General features: G+C 36.5%; 1 protein-coding gene across 4 annotated transcripts in view; it reads left to right on the top strand.

Moving 5' to 3' along the window:
• LOC123746000 (alpha-protein kinase 1) overlaps positions 1-17,726 on the top strand; it is a 45,824-nt gene extending 28,098 nt beyond the window's left edge. For 2 of the 4 annotated variants that reach the window (XM_045727108.2, XM_045727107.2), the window contains exon 4: positions 6,866-17,726. In XM_045727108.2, the coding sequence (XP_045583064.2) occupies positions 6,866-7,120 (255 nt within the window). In that variant the 3' untranslated portion in view covers positions 7,121-17,726. Of the gene's footprint in view, positions 1-6,715 lie in introns of all 4 variants that reach the window. The other 2 variants (XM_045727111.2, XM_045727110.2) reach the window with 2 other exon arrangements.
• Positions 17,727-18,731: the final 1,005 nt, after the last annotated feature.

Genomic DNA, 18,731 nt, shown 5'->3' on the forward strand with positions numbered 1-18,731 from the left:
AGGAGATGCACATGTAGGAATCTTCCCCAAACATCTCAGATGCTGGCTTTCTTTGACTTGAAATGTCAAAATCCAAGCAATTTTGCTTAATACACCTGCTAAAATGCTTTATTTGTATTTGGCAGCATCTAGGTAAAAATAGGTCATTATATTGGATATTGAAAGCAACACAAGAAAGGAGTTACTGGACTCGGCAAGTGCATCTAGAGCTAAATGGAAATGGGAAAAATATTGATCATATGAATTTTGAAGCAATGGGGAGGTACCAGTAATTAAGTCTTTGAAGGATACTCTCGAATTTAATTCTATATTTCAGACCACCAAGCACTGATCACATAATGATTAAAGAAAAAGTCATTATCTGGAGGAAAACAACCTCGTTGCTTCCTTGGATTACTTCACACTCATACAAGTTTAGCCTATAATGTTTATGAATTCATTTATTTTAAATAATGTATATGTAAAATACATGTGTATATATATATATATATATATATATATATATATATATATATATATATATATATATATATATATATATATATATATATATATAATATGTATGTATGTATGGTCGACATTTGTGAGCACACACGGCCATCTTTAAATTATGCTACTAGAGCTCACCAGGCTTGAATCTAGAGAGAGAGATTGTGCTTAATGTAGCAGCAGGTTTTGAGAGTGTGCTTAGTGTTATCACAGCAATATTAAAGCATTACTGGAAATTAAAAGTGGTAAAAGTCACTAAATAGAGGGGGGGGGTACAGGAGGAAACAGCCAGGTGGGTGGTACAGGAGTGAACTCTTTCATAACTGTAATAATGTGTCTCCATTTTAACAGTTGGGGGGGGGGGGTTGCTCTGAGGCAGAGGAAAGCTGGGGGAGCTTCATGCTTTCCTCCAGAAGCAGGGATTTTATTCCTTTTGTCTTGAGAATTGGTTCTTTTGTCTTCGCCCAACATCTTTTCTGGCTGAGAAAGGAGATGGTGGGAGTTGAGTGGTCCTTTGGTGATTGAGATTTGGTTGCTACTGTCGTGGGTTTATCACCGTCTCTGTCCATCTGACCAGTTGTGGCTGTGTACCATTAAGAGAGAGACAGAGACAGAGACACAGACACAGACAGACAGAGAGAGAGAAAGACACAGAGAGAGAATGAATGAATATTTGACGTATTTGTATGACTACGTGCAACTCCTTGTCTTGTGAAGTGGAGAAATGCTGTTGATGTACAGTGGTGATAGTTCTCATTAATGCTAATTAGTGTTTTAAGATAGGGTGAGGGGATGAGTGTCATTTTGTGTATCTTTAACCTTCTTGTCCTATGCTGCTTGCTTATCTTTCTCAGACTAACATTTCCCCACTTAATGAAAGTGGGAAACAAGTTAATGATGATTATGATGATAGTGGAGCTATTTGAGGATTGAAAATGAAAGCATACATCATAAGAACAAAATTGGAGATGTATGGAAAACTTAGCTTGCCTTTAGTCATTTTGTCTGGCATACATCTCTATGATAGTGCACTTCTTCCTTCCCCAGCATCCTTCGGTCCTGGTTATTCAAATAAGTGTTGGCCATCCTGGATTTTGTTTTTGTCCTCTGGGGGTTATTTGCTTGTTTATTTGTTCTATATTTGAGTGTTTCTATCATGATGAGTATTTATGCCTCCGTTGTTGTGTGACTGATTATCTGTTCACCTCAAACTGCACGTGCCTGAAGTGATCATTTCTGGGTGTTTGGTGGTGTAGTCCCTGCCTATCCAGAGCTACTTTTCCTGGTGGGTTTGGGTGGCTCTCCCTGATAGTGCTGTATTCCTGTGTGTGTGTGTGAGAGTGTGTCTTGCCCTTAGTAGGGTTTACCCCAGTGACTACTGGGAAGTAAGAATTGACTCCAAAAACCTCTTCCTTCAGTGCATTTCACTTGCTGATCACCCAAACAGGGAAGAAAACTTCCTAACATCTCTGCAACTCAGTTCCACTGATGTCCCATTGTCCTTATTCCTTTTTTTTTTATTTAATTTAAGTAGGCTTCCTTTGTCCACTTTACCTTTTACCCTCAGGATCTTGTATATATAAATCATATCCCCTCTGCTGCTTCTTTCCTCTAAGGTTGTGAGGCCAAGTTCACTCAATCTGTCCTTATTATAGCTGAGCCATTTCAATTCTGGAACTAATCTAGTTGCAAACCTCTGAACTTTCTCAGGTTTCTTTTTTGTGCTTCACAAGGTATGGGTTCAAAGGTGGTGCTGCATACTCAAGTAATGGTCTCACATAGGCAGTATATATATGGAATTGAAAGCCCTTGTTTAGATTCCTAGATAATGCTTTTGTGTTTGATAACCTCCCATATGCTGATGATGTTATCCTATTCATATGAGCTTCTGATTTCCTATAATTGCATTTCATTTATGAAGTAGGCCAAGGGTCTTTGACTCCTCTGTGAGGCTTTGAGGATGGGTTGCAGTCTGGGATTTTTCTTCCGTGTAATTACCCAAGTGTAGTTACAGCATGAGAGCTATGCTTGTGGTGTCCCGTCTTCCAAATATTCTTTATCATATGATGCTTTGAAACTACTGATGGTTTTTAGCCTCTACCACCTTGTTCCAACTACCTGCCACTGTTTGCAAAGTGAACTTTGTTCTGGCTCTAGTTCCCAGTATGCCAAACACAAAGAGAACACTTGTGTTTGATTTGACCCTTTAGAATGGATCAATCTCATCAAAAGAGCTTCAGGAAGCCATTGGGGAAGGGTGATTCCCCAGAAAAAACATTTTAATGTAATGCTTTCTTGGTTCGTGCACAAACATTCTTACAATGCAACGAGCTTCCTATTTGTGTACATGTAGTGTCATCATATTGAATAAGGCTTTTGTGCTCCAAATTGTAGCTCCACATAGTTTAGAAAGCTGTGTTTTACATAATTAGTCTTTTGAACTATTACACAAAATAGAATTCCACAAACAATAAATACAATAATTTTTACACTGCTGGATAAAATAGGTCTGGGGAGGATACAGTATAGAGTATAGTGTTGCCTGCCCTTTCTTACTTAGATGGTTGCCACATGGTAATTAAAGTTGTGTTGAGCATATTGCAACAACATTGTCAGTTCAGGTACTGTACATCGTTCATGATCCTCTTTGATGCTGGTCTCGGCTCTCTGTTGAAAATTTCTGGATTTTGTTGAGCAAAGTTTTCTTGGGTGCTTAGCTGCACTTACCTATCAGTGACTGTGGGTGGAGTGAGATCTAGCTCTCTATATCCTTCCTCCTTGCCATTTATACCTGACCATGTGCTCTAAGGGTGAATTGCTACCCACTGTCAGTGGAAAATCTGAGACGTTTAGGGGATTGAGTACATGAAGCATGGCCACAAGCTCCCATCTACCTGTCGTAAAACTTTTAAGTTTGCCAGACATAACTTTTCCCACTGAAACTGTATTGCCTCTCCATTACACACTGTATCTTCTCTTAAGTGCTCCATTACTCTGTTTTAATAACTTTTTCTAGTAATTTTTCATAGAATGTATGTTATACTGGTTTGTAATTTGGTTTATCCTGTCTGTCCACTTATCTTGAATTGTGAAGCTGCATTTGCCATATCCAGATTTGTGGCACTTTAGTCTTTAGTAGTATATTTAGAGTAGTAGTCAGTGGATAACACAATGCTCTTGTTGTCTCTTTCAGTAGCCATAGTAACGACATGGTAATTACCTGATCTTACACCACATTTAGAGCTCCAGATATCTCTTAGATATTCATATATTGTTTCAGCTTGATTTTAAAGTCTTGTGTAATTCAGTACTGAATTTGTAAATATTTGGGTAGATTTTGAGAAGTGTTCAAAGATGGAGAATTTAATACATTCAAAAGTTATTTATCACATTGAGCATGCCAAACCTAATCTACAGTTTTAAGCTGTGGTATGGTTCCCACATCTAAAGAAATGAGCAGTACTGTGGAAAAGTTCAGAACACTTTAACAAAATGGATTCTTGCACAAAGAGGTGTAAAATACTGTAATAGGCAAGATTTTATATGTCCAAATTTGAAGAGAAGAGAAGAGAAGAGTAGAGGAAATTGATAAACCAAAATAAAAGGCAACGGTTGTAAATTGTATGGAAAGAACAGCACATAAATGATAACAAAATATGTATTCACCATAATTGTAATAACTCCAAGTTATTATTCACTAATAACTTTTAATAACACAATAATAACTCCAAGAAAATGACGGTCTGGATAAGAAGAACCTTTCAAATGAGAGATGCCGAACCAATGATGGTACTTTGTAAGACACTGTTGCTTTCTCGAGGCTGTTAGTTGGTGCACACTAACATCCTCTATTCAAAGCTTGAAAAGTTACTGACCTGGAAAACATACAGAGAACTGTTACTGCCCAAATCCATGAAATAAACACTCCCAAATTATGAATGCTGATTAAAACACCCCTCAAACTGTACTCTGTGGAGTGCAGTGAGAGAGATACATCATGATTTACACCTTGAAAATATTAAGTGTGACTGGTTTAAAATCTGCACACTGAAATAATTCCTTAGAAGACTAGAAGGGATGGTAGAATGTGCAAAATAGCCCCACTGAAAAGAAGGGGTAAAATAAGTAGGGTTGTTTTAAAAAGAATTCTATACACAAGGGGGCATACCTAGCAAACCACTTTTTGTGTTCAAAAGGGAACTTGATGAACACCTTTGAAAGATACCTGATCTACCAGGCTGTGATTCTTGCACCAGACTGCATACAGTGCCCTCTAAACCTGGTTGATTAGACGGTAGGCCTGGTCAAAAACCCAACCATGGGGGCATTGATCCTCGAAATCCTATTACATAATCATGGGTCAAAATAAACTCATCGGCCATATTGTTCTAAAGCTACTGCTAGTATTAAAAGATATTGTTTTTGGAAAGGAATTGAGACACCATATTGCAAACCTCTCTTCCTATAACTAGAAATACTGTAGTCCAAAACACATAATTAATAGTTAAATCACACAAAATGTTTTTATTCATTCTATTCTTTACTAAACTAAATACAGTACAGTAATATGTTGACCAGACCACACACTAGAAGTTGAAGGGACAACGACGTTTCGGTCCGTCCTGGACCATTCTCAAGTCGATTCTTGAGAATCAGTACAGTAATATAATTTGATTCAGTCAGTATATGTGTGGTCATGTTGAATCAACCCTGAAATGCCCTATACAATTTTTGTTTTGCTTATCTGTTAATTCCGTTGGTCTTGTGGAAGTGCTTGTTGGGGCTGTTCGAGTCTGTAGTTAATATTAATTTTGTAGTTTTGTCTTCATGCTTTGTATCAGCAGAAAATCAAACCTGTCTGTGATATGCACCGTATGTCCAGTAATTTGCATTAGACATCACAGGATTTTAACATAGTAGGAATTAAATGTAGCCTATGTATAATAAGGATTAATTCAGTAACTACTCTTGTTAATTTGTCTATTTCCATATTTCTTTGAAGCAAGCATATAACTGTTATTCATATACACAAGGAAATCACACTACCATGATATATATAAATACTGTATGTGTGTGTATATATATATATATATATATATATATATATATATATATATATATATATATATATATATATATATATATATATATATATATATAATCATGTTAGTGAGATTTCATATATCAATGAGATGATCAATTGAAGCCATAAGGGGATTGCAACAGGCGTTTGAATCCTCTCATTGCTCGAAATGATTTTCTCACTGTTATTCATATACAGTACATATGTCTGAACCTTTTGATACTTTCTTAACAAATTTACTAATTATATATATATATATATATATATATATATATATATATATATATATATAGTTATATATATATATATATATATATATATATATATATATATATATATAGTTATATATATATATATATATATATATATATATATATATATATATATATATATATATATATATATATATATATATATATATATATATATATATATATATTGTGTATATATATACTGTATATACAGGTATATATATTTATTTATTTCACTCTTACGTTTACTTATATTGCCTTTTTCCAGTCTCACTTTTCGTCAAACCTGATGCCTACTCCATCTTAGTTTTGAATATTGATCTTGATGCTTTCCGTATCTTGTTATGTATGACACTTCAGCCTGTGGGGTTTGGTCATGTCACACACAAGACGGCTTGAGTAAGTTAATTTTCTGATTGTCAAAAGCATATACAGTATATCATAATATCATTTGGTTAGGATGTATTAACTTAGGTTGGCTTGTGTTAGGCTTGGTTGAGTCAGGTTAGGTTAGGCAAGGTTAATAAGCTGGTAAGGTTAGGTAGGTTTTGAAATCCGTTGGCAAACCGTCTTGTGTATGATGTGACTTCTATCCTTCCCTGTACACTATCACATGTTTGCTCCAGAGCATCACATCTCCGGTAAATTTTATTGTGTAATTCCTTAACTATTCTATCCTCATTTTAAAATCTTGTGTGTTAACTTGTGTAAATTTCATTTTGTGTGTCTAACTCTTGTTTTTGTGCTTAAACTCTTTCCTGTCAGATACACTACCATTTCATTTTCTGTGTGCTTAATTCTTCTTGCCATGCTCTGTATTTAATGAAACCCTTGTAAACTATAAGCAAAGGACTTGTATCTTTCTGATGCATTAAAACTTAATTTTCACCAGGAAAAAATCATTTCCAAAAAGAAGGCCACCAAAAGTTTGGGTTGAGCAGCTATCCACAAGGAATATCCCAGAGGACCTAAACAGTTCTGGATATCCTCTTTAAGCAGCCAGCATCATTTGCTGCGTCTTCTAATCTTTGTTAAACTGCAGGTGCACACTCAACACTACAAGTACAAATCCACTAAGAATCGCGACGACGAATTGAAAGCGGCCATGGAAGCCACTGCCGGTGCTCTGGATCCCGATGCAGAAGTGGTGGAAGACGAGGTCGAAAAGCTCTCTGACGAGGCCAATGAGTACAGGAACTGGTGCAAGCTGATGGAGCTCAATGCCATGAAGAACATTGGTGTCAACACTAACACCCCTCCCTCAGAGGAAAAGAAGAAAATTGGAACTTCCAGTTAGTGTTGGTTGTGTGTGTTAGGCAGTGATGTGAATGCATGTTTGGAGAAGGAGCTTATTGGTGGTATTTGTGAAGGAGCACACAGCCATGACACAGTCCTCGGTCCAATATAGACATTAACATGTGTGGCTCATTAACCCTCAGGAAGGGACTTCTCTTGTGTTCATTGTGACAGAAAATATATTGTAAGGGTTCCTTTCAGATGCTGAGGCAGAAGTGAGAGTATTCTAGAAAGAATGTTGTATAGTGTTTAGTTGCACCCCTTTAGAAAATATGAGAAAGTTGCTAGAGGTACATAATATTTAGAAAATAAAATTAATCTGTTTGAAACAGGAAGAGCAATAATGTTAGTATTAATGTGGTAAGTTTGATACAGGGCAGTTAAGTATCTTTTGAAAGCCAATCTAAAATGAGTAAAAATTTATTGCTATTTCAGGTGTAAATGAAAATATGAAAATTAACTGATAATCTTCTAAATCAAGACATAATGGTGCGATAATTCTAAGTTAGTACACTATATGAATCAAGTGTTCGGTGTGTGTATATATATGTGGTGCAACAGAGAAGGTATTTCTATCCAGGGATGAAATAGAACTGATACTATCACTGGACTGTCTGCCTTTTGTACCTCTGAGTGCCATAGAACTGTGATTGTGGTGCAGATCTCGGTGCATGGGTCCGTTGTGGACTTAAAAAAAAACTCAAGGCAGGGGGGGTTGATGTTTTATATACGGCACAGGAATCTCAGTAAGGTCCACCATGCTCGTCTCCAAGACAAATGTGTGGGTGACTTCGTGTTTATAGCAGCTTCATATCACATGTTTGTACATAATGACAGTGTGTGAGTAGTTTATGTAAGTACGTGACCACCAGTGTTGTGCTTTGTTTGTCAAATTAATTATAGAGATTTAAAGTGTTCAAAGATAGGGACTCGTAACTTAGGTTTTTATTTGTACTTATGATTGTTTTCTACTACAAAATAATTTGTGGTTTATAGGCTATTTTTTGTCTAAAATAGTTGTGAACTGAAAGCATTTACATTTTATGCAGGTTTTGTGTATCTGCATATAGCATTTATGAACAGCAGGTAATTTGCTTTTAGATATGTTGCCTAAGCTTATAGCTTCTATTATCTAATGCTAGAGAAAAGTGTACAGGTGCAATGTAAGTATCTCGGTGCTGCGCTTCTTGGCTACTGTTGGTTACAGAGCAAACAGGGTGAATTATGTTAGGCGTTAAAGGTTTATCAGGTTAATTTTTATTTCATCAATATTTGATAAGGTATTTATTTGCTTAGCTGACAGTTACTGGCAGTGTGCACATCCTGTCTTTTGATCCCATGAGTTAATGTGAATGAGTTTTGATCCCATGAGTTGATGTGAATGAGTTTTGATCCCCATGAGTTGAATGAAAGAGTGTGTGTGTTTGTGTGAGAGAGAGAGTGTGTGTTTATTAGAGTGTGTGTGTGTGTTTGTATTTGTGTGTGAGAGAGAGAGGTCAATAGTGTAAATGGTGTTGTGTTGTGAGTGGCATTATTGTCAGTAAGATGAACAGGTATCCACTGGTAAACATGTCATTGTATGCTTATAGTGTCATGTATACCATCAAGTGATTTGCAGATGATGATAATATTTTTTTAAGAACAGTTAAATGTTCAGCTTTGTGGAACATAATAGCACATGAGAAATCACCTCTGGACATTTTTTTATTTTCTCTCTCTCTCTCTCTCTCTCTTTTTGTTTCTTTTGTTAGGGAGCCTTAATTCTTAATTTCCTGAGGTTTAGGCTTTTTTTCTGTTACAAAAGACATCAAATAATTCTCCCTGTCACATTACAGTTTGATGGGAAGGTTGATCTTGGGCCTAAAATATGCAGCCCACATGCTGGCAATGGTGTGTTAGTAAATTGACCCTGGAGAATCTTGACTGGAATGTTGATCTTACGATAATCCTTAACCTTGTGGGGGTGAAGGGGTTACTTATTTTGTTAAAACTGTTTCGTGTGGTTGATAAGACACATCTATTAGTGCAACACAAGTGTTATCCAAAGGATAATTCAGAAACAACATTATGAAGAAAACAACTAGGTTTGGGATATTATACTTATACAGTAATATACAATTTTTGAATGGTCACTGTTGGACATAGTGTCAGGCCAGTCAGTTAATTTGCTCTTAGGAGTTTGACTGATTGATTAAAGTCTTAATTTTTTATGCATGATTTGTCAGTTTACAGATTTTTCTTTAATTTTTAAGGCATTTAGTTTGGTTATATCATCATTGAGAGGAATACCTTGGATTAAGCATCATTCTACCTGATAATGTCCCTGTCACAAAACTTGTATAAATAAGCTGGAGTTGACAATCTTTAGAAAATTTTCATCTTGTTATGGTGAAACCTTTTATTGTAGAGTTCAACACTATCAAGAATTACTGCCAAAATTTTTTTCTTTATTTGCTGAATTGGAAAACTTATTACAATTATTTTTTCAAGAAGAGTTGAGCAGAATTACATTGATAGCTATATTGATGAGAAATGTTCTGACTTTAACTTTTGTTTTTCCTAATGATACTTTTTTTTCTACATGTTCAGAAGCATGATTAAAGAGTAGTTTCAAACCCTACCCAGTTTGCAGAGTCAGCATCATCAATGTTGATTCAGTGTTGAATTAGTGTTGATAATGTTGATTTAATGATGAAGCAACACAATTCTTTGATATTGAGCCCACTGGGTACACTGATGGATCATTTACCACTTGAACCAAAGAAATATACATATACATATACAGTACAGTACAACCTTGAATTGGCTAACTATGTGCAATCAACCTGGACTTGTTGAATCCAAAGAGCTTTTCCAAAGGTGATGTCTTCAAGAGGCATATGTGTGGTGCCTTTTTATTATCATATAAAATGCAAGAAATATACATTGTTATGAAAATATGTATGGTAGTACACTACTCTACTGTAAAGTACTCTAACATAATTTTATTTCCCTTAACAATGGTATATGGCTTGCTTAAATTCACTTGTAAATACTGGTACAGTACTGTAATGCGGCTACTGCTGTGCTGGTGCTAGTACTCCTCTTTCTCCTCTTCTCTCCTCCTCCTCCTCCTCCTCCTCCTCCTTCTCAACAGCACCGGTAACATTATGGAGAACCACCACCTCTGTTGAGTGATCAGTGGATGCGTCAACAGCATCATTATCTAACCTCTCCACCTCATCGTCTAGGGTCATCTCCTCCTCACTAGCCTGTTATAGTTCTTGATAAATTTGATTCTGAAAATCTTTAAAATCAGTGACATCATCCTCAGCCACTTTAGCAGTACCAAGCTTCATGATTTTCCTCCAACAATTTCTGTATTTAGACTTATTCTGAATTTTAATTTGGAACAAGGAATTTTCAACTGGGCTAGTTCAATCCCTGATCGTCCAAATAGTTGGGCACCATTCCTTCCCCCCTTCCCATCCCAAATCCTTATCCTGACCCCTTCCAAATGCTATATAGTCGTTCTGACTTAGCATGTTCTTCTGAGAATTACCTTACCTTATTCCAAACTTTAACCCATTTGAAAATTCCTTCCCTAATTGAGAATATTATTTAACTTTCCAGTGTTGCTTTACCTCGTGAATTAGTTCCTTGTTTTTTGCCCTTCTCTTGACTCGGAGAAACACCATGATTTCCATATGCATTGTTTATTGAGCATAGATAACGTTGCATAGATAGCAAACACAATGCATGCATTGGCTGGATCAGTAACATGTTGTTCTGTGATAATGCCATACATGTTCTTCAAACCTGGCCCCAGGCTGGCTTCAGGGAGTAGAAGAACTCCCAAAACCCTCTCCCATGTATGTTCCAGGTATGTAAGGCCATGCACGTGATTCAACCATCATGTGTTGTTAATTTGTCATGGCTGAAATGAGCTGGAGCATTGTCAGCCAAAATATCATTAATTAAACATCACTCTACACTTCTTTATTTGAAAAAAATTCTAACATCTTTGCCAAAATTATTTTTGAACCAGTTTACAAACATGGCTCCAGCCAACCAAATAGTTTCTGCGCTGTTGTAGACCACCGGTAGCCTGTTCAGTAAATTTTTAAAAGCATGTCATGGCTATTACTTATAATTCTTTGGTCTGTGAGTGCCATGTGATGGAACCTAAATGTCAAAATGTTGTTCTATTATCATCATATTTTAAGCATGTCTCATTGGCATTATGCACCTAAAAATACATTAGATCATTTGTTAGCATGTAATCAATTAATATACACACAAATGTCTCAACACAATCTATATTTTTCACTTAATGCCTCTTCAAAAAAATTTATTCTTACTATTGTGGTTATCCTTAAATCTTTGCAACCATTCTTCACTCACTTTAAATTTCTGGGGTGCTCATCTTTTCAGCAAATTTATCTGCGGCAGTTTTGATGGCATTGCCAACAACATCCATGCCTACAAAACGCTTCTGTAAAAACCATTTGTACACAGCTTCATCTAATTTCATGTGTAGCCCTTTTTATTTCCTTTTCTCTAAGGCTCTACTATCACTTCCAGCAAGGGACTTCTTAGATTGCCTTTTTCTGTGGGGTCCCTGTTGGCTCCCTGAAGCTATTTGAACTGATATGTGCTATATTGGTTTGGGGTCATCAGTCACTGGAGTCCTTATGCCTACCGGGAACCACAAGCCAGAACCTGGTCCCCTCAGAGAGATGCAGGGAGCAATGGCCTATGAGCACTTCCACCATCATCACCATCACCACCACCACCACCACTACCACCACCATTACCACCACCACTCCAGTTCTTTAACTGATGGGCTGGAGTCAGCTCGGTCACCTCTGGCCTCAATTTCCTGTTCTGGATTTTGCCCTGTGTGGCTGTATCAGCAGTGTGTGGTATGGAGGCCAGGTGTCTTGGATGCGGAGCAGCATGCGCCTAGGGTGATCTTCCCAATGTACTCCATAAGTACTACCCTTTCGTTTCAGGGTTATCTTCCCTAGGGTGTTCGGGACTCACTCCCGTTTGAGGAGTGAGAATCCCTTCATCAAAAAAATTATTAATACTGTATTACGACTTTTTCGTGTGATTCGTCATACATGTATTGCACATTATTTTTCTGTGTTTGGTATCCCTGCTCTTACTCCTCTCTGATCAGCAGGTTCATTGGTTATATTTTTGGGCAAGTGTTTTGCCATACAGTGTGTGATGCTTGGGTTCTAAGTGTCATGTTTTGTGTTGCGACGACTGGCCACCAGGGCGGCACATCGGTCGTGGCCCACCATCTTACAGCTGGGGTTTGTTGTCATCCACTCTTTCAATTTGGCGGTTGAACGTTTCACATTACTTTCTCGCTTTTTGGGGCATTTTTCATTTCATTGATGTGCCATTGTTCTTACCATAAATGCAGTTGTTCTTTTCTGTGTAATATGTCTCAGGTGTGGGTTATGTTTGCTATGACATGGGTCAGGATGTACATGAATTGGTGTGTGCTTCTCTCATCACTGCCGGTATGCCATCTGTGGTTTGGGTAAGTTTGTACTTGCTGTGTTGTACTCTTCTAATTGTGCTTGTGGGGGCTGTGTTTTGGTTCTTGGGCCTACCTCTCACCTGTCATTCTCCTGGTGGACACATTCCTGTGCTTCTCGAGCTCTTGAGGCTCTACGTTGATCTTATGTAGGGTGTCAGCTTCCACCACTTCACTGCCTCCTACATTTCCCTTAACTTTTCCTTTAACTTTAGCACCATTTTCCCTACTGCGAGGCTCGCAGTGGATGCTTTTCGACAGGACTGGTCACGGTGGGGATTCCTGTACATCTTTTTATCCTGGTCTGACTGTTGCTCAGGGTTTTGGCTCGGCTTGAATCCCATCAGGGAAGAGGGGTTCTCCTGGCCCCATGGTAGCCAACGCTTCTTGCTCGGTGTTCAAACCCGGGAGTTTTTCTGCGGCTCCACCTCTTTCAGCAGGGTGGGTCAGTGTGGCACTTTGCTGGTTCGACTTACTCTTCCGTTCTTTGCGTCTGGATTTTCTGATGGGGTGTATCGCCTTCTGTATGGTGATCAGGTGGCTTCTTTGATGGTGTCTCATCGGTGGTCTTTGTCTCAGCGACAGAACTGTATGAAGTCTCTTGGTGGTACAGTATTTCTGCCATTTCCAATCCCTTCGTAGGGGTTTCGTCTGTGTCGGTTAATGTTGTCTTGTCCTTTCTTGGCTTTTCGTGGACCTGCATCTTATGCAAGTAATGCTAACGAGGGGAAATGCTAGTCCCATGAAGGGTTGTTTGTTTGTTTCTCCCTGCGCCTCTCTGAGGGGACCAGGTTCTGGCTTGTGGTTCCCGGTAGGCATAAGGACTCCTGTGACTGATGACCTCAAACAAATATAGCACATATCAGTTCGGATAACTTCACTGAGCCTCCGGCGCTCACCCAGAAAGTGGCATTTCATTACATTCAACTCTGGTGTTTTGGTTATACTGTACAGTATATTGTTTAGTAATACTGTAGTATTATGATAAAAGTGGGTGAGTAAATTCAGCCGGCAAGGTGTGCGTTTCAACCAGATATTCATCAACATGGCTCTCTGTATCAAGATTGCACTGTACAGTACAGGCCCCCTGTATGTATTTTTAGTTTCCTAATGCCCTATATTTTCCTCTTGACCTTTTTCTTAAGTTATGTAATGAACTTCCAGTCATTCAGAGATAGTTTTAGTTTGTAAATATTCATGTCATGAGTAAATGCACCGACTATAAAAGAATACAGTACCTCTATAAAGCTGCCGAACTGACACCTTATTTAACACGCCCTGTGTTAATTTGCAATGCCTTTTATTCTTCCTTGTTCATTAAAAAAATTCTTGAGTTTATTCCAATGAAGGTAAAAATCATTTTTCCATACGTGGTAGGGAACTCGATCTACCATGAGAGTTGGTAGGGAACTCGTAAGATCAAATCTATAGTACAGTACAGTACAGTACAGTTTTCAGTTCTTTATTCTCCAGTAGTATCTGAGCTGTAGCCATTTTCTTAGTCCTGTTCATGCTCCTTGAAAAAAAAATGGCAAATGTGTGTTAAGTAGCGTACTGTGTATAAGTGTCTCCTTAGAGACTATACATATAATTTCATGATTGATTTCCTGTGATAATCACAGTCGTAAATATTCTTTTTAGAGAAATAAAAATACTGAAATTATGAGTTTTGTGAATACTGAGCTTGTGCCAGTTAGTAAAAGGTTTATATCTTGCATGACACCAGGGGTAGACTGACTTGAAAGCCAAATCAGCATTTTTCTTGAAAATTAGAGAATCCGGTTGAATAGTCTTGACTTGAGCTCATTAGATGAGATGCTTGACCTTAAATGTTTCCCCTAGCCTTTTTTCTATTACATGTAGGTAAAATTTAAACAATAAATTTGATATTTAGTACTGTATATTCTTTTGGACTAACAGATTCCAAATCTTCAGTGTTAAATATATTTAAAATATATTTAACATACATTTTAGGTAAGAATCAGATATATAGTCATATGTATTCTGGAGGCAAGATAAACATCAGGTGTACTAGTTTACTAACTGCACTGGGCATTCTGTAATCTTCCAAATGTGCTGTTTCAAAATAATACTGTAATTGATTGTTGCAAAATTTAGCTCCCGTCTGTTTGAACTTTGGATATAACTACTGTACTGTATCTGCTTAGTACTGGCTAGCCTGCCTTAAACATTTTAGAACCACTAATACTGTACTGAAATCATAGTAACTGAAGCAGTGGAACTGATGCAAAGTTGATAGTTTAATTAAAGTTAAATAAATTGGAAATTCTAAAGAAAATTGTTGTGGCGTAAATGAACTTATAACTGTGCTGTTTAGCACACGTAAGTTTAGGTGGTGAGTGAGGCATTTAGGTAATTGATTGGGTTATGCTGACTTAGGTGACACGGAGCACGAGTGTTGTTAAGTTTTTATTGTATCTTTCTGACTGAAATAATGTAAATTTATGTTTACTAAAAACACCTACACAAAAAGCAGATACAGCAATTACTTTTAAATTTATGAGTTATTAAAGGTTCGAGATCATATTAATCTTAAAGATTTTTTCAAGCATTTTAAACATGGCTGGTTATATACTTATTTAAACATTTAAATTATTTCAGTATACAGTATTCAGTGTTAGTTGGTGTGAAATTTTAGTGAATTAAAAATTATTTTGCTGTAGCTAGATTTTTTTTTTAATTTCAAATGGAGGATGTGCTTTGCAAGTAATTAATAGTTCTACTACATCTTGACATTTCCCATAACTGTAATACATATATTGCTTTTCCATTCTTTATAACTGTTTAGCCTCTGTTTCCTTGTATTGTCATGTTTCCCCGACTACTTTCTCCCTTGTGTGTGTGCTTGCTGAGGACATTTCCTATTCTTTTTGCACGTTATTGGCACAGTGTAAGCTTAGTAACAATATGCCTAACTTTTACAACAGCTAATCCAGCATGCAGAATCCTTTGACAAACTTTTCAGGTGGTCATGTTAAAGAGTCTTTGTTAGTACTTGAAGGCATTTGAAATGTGTGGGGAAGGTTGTGCATGTGGCTGCCCCATCATGGCTGGGGCAAACGCAGCCTCAGCTATACTATATAGGGAGATGAGACACGGAGATTTAAATTACCTTAAAACTCTCCTCTGTTCAACTTTTCATTATGGCAGATTATGACATTTTAGATTTGTTCTTATACTGTTCATCATTGCTAATTTTGCATTGTCTTTTTAATGACCATTGTGTATTGGATGTGTCTTATATTAGCAAATATATATGTATAGAGAGACTTTTATCAAGAGTAAGCCTCTACATTTTGGTATTTTATGTCATTCAGTTATCCGATTCTCCGAGGCCAAAATTAACATAATTTTAAAGACTCTCCAGGACTGATTTCTATGGCTAAAGTTAGTTTTCCACCTTGTTGGAAGGTGGAAAACCACATTTTCCACATTTTGACACATAGGGTTGTGACTTTACCAGGCTGCAATGGGGCAATTAAGTTCACCAATATTCTTTGGGAGGAGGAGTAAACTCTCTGGTTAGCACAATACAAATTGGCATTTTTGTGAGGCGAGACATTTAAGAATCACTCCATTCACCTGGGCTGTATGGGTCTTGAACCGTCGACCCCACGCGTCCACGCTTTATTTAAGAATTGAGAATATTAATAACCTGATGGGACTTTAGTTTCAATCCTTTTTTTTTTTAATGGACATCCTCTGTTTATGGAGATTGGACATTTTCGATGATTATTGGCTTTGCTTATGTACTATATGGTATGTAGTGTATTGTTCTTTATGTGCAAATGCTGCAAACATCTGCTGCTTATGGTGATTAATTAGAACCAATTCGTGCTGCACTTTTTTTTTATTTTTATAGCTTAAATTCTCGAAACAAAAAAGCAGGGTTCGCGCTAGCCAGTTATCAAAAGAAATACAGTAATAATATTTGTAAACTTGAATTTTCTGCACGTGTGGCCAATTGAATCTGATACAATTCTAGTATTTTCTGAACCTTCTACTAAGTGTTTGTAGTTGTAAATTGAAGTATTCATTCATTAAAATGAGAGGATGTCAGTTTGATGTTAAAAAGTTCATATGATGTATAAGGAGAGCTAGAAAATATTTTGCACAGTATTTTTATCTAAGGGTGTTGTAAAAACTGGGTTGATTTGATTTAACAAATTTATTTAGAGACTGAGGTGAACATGTTTATACTGTATTGTGTATTATGAAGACGTTCTTGAATATTTCATCTGTTTAGCAGTTTCATGTTCCTAAATCTCTGAAAATACGCACTGAGAAATATTCTGCCATTCAGTTAGTTTTCATATATAATCATAAAAACTTCAATAGGTGTTATATTGTTTCATGTCTTAAGAACCGACAAATGAGAAGCATATTTAAATGTAATATTAAATAAATTTTATACACTGTAAAACTTGTTGCTTGCAGTGAAGCAGTAGTGGACTTTTCGTTTAATGCAGCACATCACGGTGAAGGGCTTAACAAGTGTACACCTTACAGTGATTCCGTGGGATTGCTGTCAGTCACAGGACAGTACCATCTATGGCCATTTGTTTTGTTTTTGGGAGCAATTGCTCAACACTTGCTATAATTTCTGAAAGTCGTTGAGTTCCTTGCCTCGTAGCTTTGGCAATAGAATGTCAGCAAGGCTATCCTCAGGTTGCTGTGGGTTTATAAGTTACTGTTGCAATATATTAGTGTTAATGATTGCAGTGTGGTAACAAAAATTCAGTATGTGACAAGCTTTAAGGCTGAGGTTCTTTTTTTGTTCTTAATCTTCTAGGAATGTCTTTTTAAATTTAATTTGAGCAGAGAGAAAAAATAGAATTAGTTCAGAATTTATCAATGTGACTATGATATGAAGACCTTTTTCAGTGACAATAAGTTACATGGCATAATCTTATTCTTATGGAGAATGATGTATGTTTTGCATGGGCCACCTTGTTTCTGTAGCAGGAAGTGATAAATTTGGTAATGATTTGATTTGGGCAGTAAACAGCACTTTTTGGTAATGATTTGATTTAGGCAATAAACAGCACTTTATGCACACAGTATAAAAATGATATGCCCCTTCAAAAATGTAAGTACAGTACTGTACTATAATATAGGATTGTGTGTTATAAACAATTATGGCAGAGTAACTGTTGATTTAAAAGTCAATATAAATGTCTGCATTTTAGATTTAAACTTCCTATTGTTGCTGAATTGATATTATTTTCAAGTACAAACACTGTAATTTTCCTGAAATATTATATTTTTCTCATTTCTTCTTAACGAATGATTAAGCTTTCCGCTACATTATATATATACTTTTTTTCATTTGAATTAAAACTAACAAAGAAATTTTATCAAACCTAACATAAGTAAGCCAGTATTTCATGTTCCTAATAAAATTATTATAATAATAATTGGAATAAACCAATTTGAAAGTATAAAAAATAAGTCTATTAGGCAAATCATGCCTTGCCTACTAGGCTAAGTAATGCAGGTCTATCTATTAGGTACGACATTATATATATATATGTCATACCATAAGAGGCCTGGTCGACAACCGGGCCGCGGGGACACTGAGCCCCGGAAGCACTTCAAGGTTACCTAATAGCCAGAACTGCACTACTTGGCCTAGTGTGCAAGTTGACTTGCCTAATAAGCAGTGATTTTTGTTATTTTCAAATACTGTATTTCTTTCCAAATTCGTTATTTCGATTAATATTATGTTAAGAACATGAATTAGTGTCTTAGTTATGTTAGGTTATGATAGGTTAGGTTTGATAAGGTTAATGTTAATTTTAACTCAAATAAAAAAAACTTCAAATATATGTTATTATGGTAAGCTTTACCATTCCATATGAAAATTTGTAGAAAAATACATATTTCTAGGAAAATTTGGCCTGCTAGGCAACTTTTCCTATTAGGTACAACATACATTCATACATACATACATACATTATATATACATTACCGGTATATATAATGCATGTCGTTACTAATAACCAGCACTGCACTACTTGGCCTAGTGTGCAAGGTCCGATTTGCGTAACAGGCAGAA

This window comes from Procambarus clarkii, chromosome 78, assembly GCF_040958095.1.
Source record: "Procambarus clarkii isolate CNS0578487 chromosome 78, FALCON_Pclarkii_2.0, whole genome shotgun sequence".
Lineage (NCBI taxonomy): Eukaryota > Metazoa > Arthropoda > Malacostraca > Decapoda > Cambaridae > Procambarus > Procambarus clarkii.